The following is a 7,533-nucleotide window of genomic DNA, read 5'->3' as shown; positions in this document are numbered from 1 at the left end:
ACGAAGCACAATGGAGAAGCAAATAAGCTTTTTCGTTTCCTTTTTTTTTTTTTTTTTCTTAAAGATAATTTAAAAAAGATAATTTAACTGGATTAAAGTCTGTGTCAGGATTCTCTTCGTGTCTTTGGTAAAATTCAGAAGTTCAAGAGATTATTAACGATAAAACTTTATGAAGATTTATAAGAAAATGTTGATTAAGTGTTCATTAGTAATATCCTGATAAATTAATATCATATCTGCAAATGGATGCGCAGAATTTTGTTGAAGTCCAGTAGTAACCGAGTTACCTAAAAAAAAAAAAGATGAATTAGTAATGAATTGAAAAAAAAATTATGTTTGGTTTTTAAATTAAAGTTAATGAGAAGCATGGAAGTTGTTATCGTAGATTCCTAAAATTCTTTGAAACATTTTTTAAAATATTATCAAAAAACAAGTTTTAGAAATTCCTATTTCGGTACAAAATGATATGAACTTCAAAGAGCAGAATGAAATAGAACATAACTTATAATATAGTGCATTTGCGCGTGGCTGAGAGAATGGCTTGCGTTCACGCGTTCATTCATGATCATTTATTAGCACCGAAGATAATCGTGTCCATTGGGTAATCCGTTACAAGAGACGAGACCGATGCAAAAATGGTATGTAAGCTTTTCATGCAAAAATAGCGGTTTTCTGATCGAATGCACGATTATAATATATACTTCTAAAAAATTCAGATATTATTTTCTAACCTAAAACAAAATATTTGTTGTTATTTTTCTTTTTGCTCTCTTTTCTAAAGCCATATAACCGATATGATTCATTATTTTTATAGATTCATGAATTATTTTGAACATTTCGAGTCCTTATATTCTATATTCTTTAAATACGCTTTATATATCATATAATAAATTAACCGCCTACATTATTGACTTTAATCGACAATTTTCAAATTGACAAAGTATAACATATTAAAAGACTGTACCTGCTTTGACAAATACTGTTGATTTATAAAATATACAAAAAAATGTATATTTTATTGTTCCAAAAAGCATGATTCATCTTGCAGAAAGCAAAAACGTGAAAATCGTTGAAGCTTATTGTAGCTCGAAGTTATTCCAAACAGATCGCGAGGAACGTAAATAAAAAATGTTGCCAACATTTCTTACAGTGCAACATTTACCTCTTCCGAACGACAAAGAAGCATTCAAAAAGTCCACTTCGATTTCGTGAAATAAAAATATATCGTATTAATATAACAATATTTGTACATATATTATATGTATGCACAATATAGGTCACCTATTTTTATTCAACAACGTATGAAACATCATGTTCGTGCCAATTGACTTCCGAATTCTTGGCATAATCCGAATCGTCGCCATTACACTGTGAATCGTTGATTATTTATCGAAATTTGTCAGTCGCTTAAAGTTGCGGAATCCTCTTACGATCGGGAACAAAGATGAATATGGTGAAGGCGAATAGGTCATATTATATGTCGTGTTTGAAGCTGACGAAGTAAATCGAGCGGATATACGCCACGCGTATGAGAACTCGTCCCATATTTACATCGCGCCAATTTTCACCCGCCAACTGTTAAGCATTAGTCACGGATGAGTAGCACATATACGAAGAACGCCTCGTGTATCGTAGATATCTTCCTTTTTCCTGGTCAGAGGAGGCTTTTGACAAGCATTTCTAATTAGTCGAATCAAATAATACGGTCCTAAGTTGCGATCAATCAATGCTGTTTTAATTTGGCCTCGCGTGCAAAACTACTGATCACAAACTAACCTTTCTTCGATAATTCGAACTTCTGTTCGATAGTTTCGTCAAGCGTATCTACCTTCAAACGTGAAATTATCGATATATCGATATATCGTCACGTGACTGATGATTCGTCGTGTTACGCCTACTAGTGGCGCAGGTCGAAATCGACAATATTAAGTAAGGTTATGGTACGAAAAGAAGCTTCTAATTCGATCACAAGCATTGATCGAAAATATAACATCGAAAAATAGATAAAAGAATCTCTAGAATGGATTATTTCTTTTTTTTATCGCTTTCATATGGCGTTAATGTTTTATTTACATATCGTGGACGCTAAAAATTCACATTTTTTATCGAATTATCTTAAACATTTTTAATTGCAACAATTTTGACATGCGATTTAGTTTGCTTTGCAAGAAAAAAAAATAAAACTATATATTATTAAAATTTTTAATAAAGCTAAAAATATATGATGTGTATTATCAATGAGAATATACACGATGATTAAGAACAATTATCTCATTGCGAGTAGTACGTTTTATGGGTGCAACGATCTCGGTCTACTAAACGACAAGATCAATGAACACGATTAACCAATCGATAACGAATGAAATTACAACTTTGAATTTTGGTGATCTATAAAATTACAACTTTAAATTTTCGACAAGTAACGTCTGATAGTTAAAACGGTATTTCGATAAATCTACCTTAACCTTATTTTCTTTAAATTAAAATTAATTAAAAAACCTATTCAAAAAGATCATGAAATTTATTAAATTTTACAAAAAAAACTTGTAATTAAAAATATTATGTAATAATTATATCATAAAATTACATATATTATTTTTTTTATTAAATAATCCAGAAATTTTGTTGTCACTTATTTTTTTCAAACAATATAAATGAATAAATTTTTTTAGATTTTTGCTTTTTACAATATTATTTGAATATTTATATTGAATTTACGAATAAATTAATTATCATGCAGTTAATTTTACGAATGGAACGGTAGAAAAAGAAAGAATGTACGCGCGTGCGTGCATACACAGACGAGATAAGAATAGACGAATGACAATGCACCGGGAAAAACTAATTTGGCACGGACAAAGGAAACATAAACAATGCAAATAACTGTTTGTCAAAATCAACCGCCATGTATAACTTAATTTTTCCACTTCCATACCAGTTAATTACTACAAAATCAAACGTGTGAACAGGGTAAAAACACGTACTTATCCTGATTTACTCGATTAGAATACACAAGTTAACCGGTTGGATTTGTTCCAAAGCGAAGTTGTTCCTTTCAACACTACAACTATCCGGTCTAATCGATGTTTTCGAGCATTGGGAATTAAATGTACATTTAATTGAAATAATCATCATTGAAAATACGTGTCAGGATTCAACATCGTCCCTTTTTATCATTTACATTAATAATATTATTCATTTTGTAAATAGCAACTAAAATTACCTTGCATTCGTGAAGAATAAACTTTCTCGATAAAAAAAAACGAGTCAGTACTCTATATTTAGATGATCTATATTCGAAATTTTTTCCCGTCCAGTTATTCCTGTTTTAAATTCTTTTCCGAATTTCCGAGAAAAGAAATTATATATTCATATATATATATATATATATATATATATATGAACAGAAAATTATAGAAACAACATACATAAAGTGTTGTCAACTCGTAGCAAAGTCTATCATTCCTTGATTAGATACAAAATTAGAAAGTGAACTAATGAACAAAAATAAAATGATAGTAAAAAGTCAGACTATTAACTTATTTTTTTTTTTTTTTTTTTTTTTGATAGAATTCAATATGTTTTTTAAAAATTTTCAAAATATAAATATTTTTTAAAAAAAAATATTAATACTCAACAATTGTATAATTAAGTATTATTATAAAAATATATTGTTACGATGTTTTTAATATCTACAGTAGGTAAGGTCAGCGTATTGGTGATAAGGTCATTGCAAGAATGACGTACGCGTCCTTCAGTTGTTCGTCCTCGAATGTAAAGGAATTAATTTTTAATGAGAAAATATCTGTTTCGTTGAATCTTGCGTAAAATCCTTACTACGCAACAATATTTTCACAAACACTTCAAAGATTTATTTATATTTTCGATTTAAATTTTAAGAATCTCAATTTAATTTTTCGAAGAATTATTACAGTTTACACAATTACCAAATCATTGGAGTCTATGTTACAAGAATTTCAGAGAAAAATATCGATATCTTCCCGATCACGATCAAGATATTCTCCAACAATAGGGCATTGACATACGAACAACCTTTGAACGAGAAAACACCGGTTGCAGTGAATGACCTTACGCCCTTGATATTCTCGAAACACGTTCTCTCTGTTTGAAACTCACATTTAAAACAAGTACTCACGCGACACGAAAGAGAAAACGAAAATTACCAAACACCGTAAAAGTAATGAAAAAATTAGGTCAGTTCGATGGTATTGCCATAATGCATCGCAACATCTTACGAACAAGAATTCTTAAAATGGCACGGCATATTGCAATGAACGTTGATATTTTCAAGAATTTCGATTATCGTAAATCGAAGATATTCGAGAATTCGAAATGGCGTCTCGAGATTTGAACATGTCTATCGAGATTCGAGCGAAAGGTTATACTTCTAATTCTACAAATTTCGAGAGAAAGAAAAAAAAAAGAATTTAATGCAGTTTTACAAGTTAATTTTATAATAAAATATCGGAAACTACTCACGTAAAAAGCACGAAAAATTCCAATGTTTCTCGTTGTTATCGCAGTTTTGATCAAGATAGTCCTCGAGTCCTCGATCACATACAGAATTCGAACAGAATTTCAGTAGGTCTCGAGTTCGATATTGGCCGTAGCCGGTATCTTCGACCTCGTCGTCCTCGGCGTCGTCCTCCTCGTAGCTCCTGTCACACATGCACTGTGCATCGGCCACGAACATGCAGCCATTGCGCGGCACGCAGTCAATGAACCCGCATTGCTTTTCACCCGGAGTCTTTGCTTTTTTTTTGCTTCTTAAAGCTCTGCACGCACTATCGCCGGCCTCTATCCGCGGATCTTTGGTCGCACACTCACGACATATATTCCGGTGGCGGTTTTGCACGAGGAATACTCGACCCTCCCAGTGTCACTGATTCTCTTGCCTCTTCCTGCGCCGTGTCTTCGTTATCTCTTTCTTGCTCTCTCTCTTTCTTATATGTGTATATGTGTTACGCGGGTGCGCACGCGCGTGTTTCACGTCTCTCCTCGCTTTCGCACGTGTATATACGTGTGTATATGTCGCGACGAAAATCCTTCTCTGTCTGTCTTTTATTTTTCTCTCTCCCTCTTCCTACCTTCGTATGGTCGTTCAGTGACCTGCTCTTTCTTTCTTTCTCTAACACCAATACACGCAACTGCGATTTCTCACTAATTTTTCCTTTTTTTTATTACAAATCACGATTCAAGAAAATACAAAATATGAATAATAAATGCCCGCTTAGACACGGGATAAAAGACAGTGGTGTCGTATCACGATCACTCGCACGAACTGACTCGTATCGGAGTCTCGTGTCCCCCCCGAAATTCGACCACTGCTTCGCGACGCGACACTCGCGGCGGTCGGATGCAGACTGAATCGGACGCTACGTGCCTCGCTCGTGTATTGCCAGAACGTCCCTCTCCTAACCACCCTCCCTCTTTTTCACTCGTTCTCTTTCTCTCCCCCCTATTTACTTCTCTTCGCGGTAGCTATCAGCTCGTGCCAGACCCGAGGCTCATTTTTATTTGCGATGCACAAATGGTCAGAACGGAGAAAAGAAATTTATTATTGAAATTGAAAATCTTTTGTCAAACTTCCTTCTTTCATTTGATATCCATGACTATTGATAGAATCTTACTTAATGACACAAATTATTGATATATAAAATCATAGTCTCTGTTAAAAATAATTACATTTCTCAATCTATTTCTTTTATTGCATTTCAAATTCTAATTAAATAAAAAAGATATTTAAGAATAACATATTATATATATTTTAAATAATATTTTAATCATTTTTGATTATATAAAACGATTCATAGTTTTCATTTATAGCATTTTCTCCATAAATCATTAATTTTTGGAAAATTATATATTATATATTGTGTGTGATTGATATGATACCATTATGTAATAAAATAATTTTATAAATATTAATCGTATTTTTTATATTTGAAAATATCATTAAATATATATCAGTATGTAGTACTAATATGTAATATTGTAGTATATTACAGTTATGTAATAGAATTCGAGTGAACATGAAGTCGATTCATCTTTTGATTTTGTTTTCAAAAATTTTATTTTCTGAATATATATTACAAAACTGATATTTTTGATATATCTATTATAACTATAATTAAATTATAGTTTAGTCGATGAATTATTTCATTTGAATGTCTTAGGTATTTATTTAATTCAGACAATGAAAAAGGGCATTAAAAATTCAAGTTACTCTAGCTATTTTAATATATTCTAAAGCAATTATTATCGAAATTCATTATATTGTATTCAAACGTCATCATATATATTATCTTCACAGTTTTGAATATTAGAATTGCAAAATCCCATTTCCTCATCTTTTTGACAAACCAGATCTATAATAGCACTATGATCAACAAATAACATTAATGCTTTTTATAAAAATATATGAAAGAGAAAAAATATTTAAATGTAAAACTTACTTTAATAAATCACCTTCAAAGCTATTCCAACGTACTATTCCTGGATGTGTTATTTTATATTCTAACATATTATTAAATTGTTCTTGTAATTTCTGTAAAAAAAATGCAAAATTCATTAATATAATCATTAAAATATTATTCATTAAAATAATTCATTAAAATATTATTAAATATTATAAATTTTATATTATAGATGTCTATTTTTATACCTGAATAAGTTGTGCAGTTTGCAAGTCGCATGCAAAGTTTTGACTACTTGCTAAACTAATAAAATAATTTCCTTTTTCTTTTTCTAAAAAAAATTTAAAATATTAATACATATATTAATTATATATTAATTATATATTAATTATATATAAAAATCACATACTTATAGTCATATTTGGAGCAGCAAATAATAAAATTGGTGCAGTAACGCATGTAGTATCATGTAAATATATTGCTGTTGATAATTGCTTTGTAAAATATGTAATAAATGGACTAGGAAACTTCTTAACTTTATCGTTTACACTTGATGGATGTACAGCAACACTTCCATCTTCTGGAGTCCATGCAAGTGTTCCATTTTTTGTAACTCTTCTAAAAAATAATTTAAATTTTGTTATGAGTTTTATTTTTATTAATTATTATTATAATGACTTGAAAGACACATACTTAATAATAGCAACATTGGGATACAATCCAGCACATACTATTGCTTTTACTAACATTGTATTTTTAGAATTCTTATTAGCATTACTATCGCTTGGATTTTCTGTTTCCATAAATTTCATTTGAAACAAATGTTGGGCAAACTGAGTTTTCATTTCAGAAAGAAGTTTGAGTGTATTAAAAGAAAGAAAATATTCTCTACAAAAAGAGCTTGCATAACCTCTTTTGTATGCAAGCTCAAATCCTGTTAATGCCTCAGATAATGCAATATGATCACTGAATTGTCCCATATTTAATTCAAGTTTCTTTTGATGTGCTTGATCTTCTTTTCCAAGAGGACAATAAAATGCATCTTTAAAACTAAGACTGGCTGCAATTGCAAAAACTGGCTCTACACATGAAAATA

The 7,533-nt window shown here is 30.5% G+C and overlaps 1 protein-coding gene and 1 long non-coding RNA gene across 2 annotated transcripts in view; both read right to left on the bottom strand.

The window, feature by feature from the left end:
* Nucleotides 1–74: 74 nt before the first annotated feature.
* On the bottom strand, nucleotides 75–5,611 carry LOC102679719. Its single transcript, XR_420604.2, has 2 exons — nucleotides 4,497–5,611; nucleotides 75–287 (listed from the first exon to the last, which is right to left on the bottom strand). It is a non-coding gene; the product is annotated as an uncharacterized LOC102679719 (long non-coding RNA).
* A 464-nt stretch (nucleotides 5,612–6,075) lies between these two features.
* Nucleotides 6,076–7,533, bottom strand: part of LOC102679848 (ATP-dependent DNA/RNA helicase DHX36-like) — a 5,019-nt gene continuing 3,561 nt past the window's right edge. The window contains 5 exon segments of the mRNA XM_006607753.2: nucleotides 6,076–6,400; nucleotides 6,477–6,568; nucleotides 6,686–6,768; nucleotides 6,847–7,055; nucleotides 7,131–7,533. Of these exon segments, the coding sequence (XP_006607816.1) occupies nucleotides 6,304–6,400; nucleotides 6,477–6,568; nucleotides 6,686–6,768; nucleotides 6,847–7,055; nucleotides 7,131–7,533 (884 nt within the window). The 3' untranslated portion in view covers nucleotides 6,076–6,303.

Source organism: Apis dorsata, unplaced genomic scaffold (genome assembly GCF_000469605.1).
Source record: "Apis dorsata unplaced genomic scaffold, Apis dorsata 1.3 scaffold_18, whole genome shotgun sequence".
Classification (NCBI taxonomy): domain Eukaryota; kingdom Metazoa; phylum Arthropoda; class Insecta; order Hymenoptera; family Apidae; genus Apis; species Apis dorsata.
This window is presented reverse-complemented; position numbering and strand designations above follow the sequence as displayed.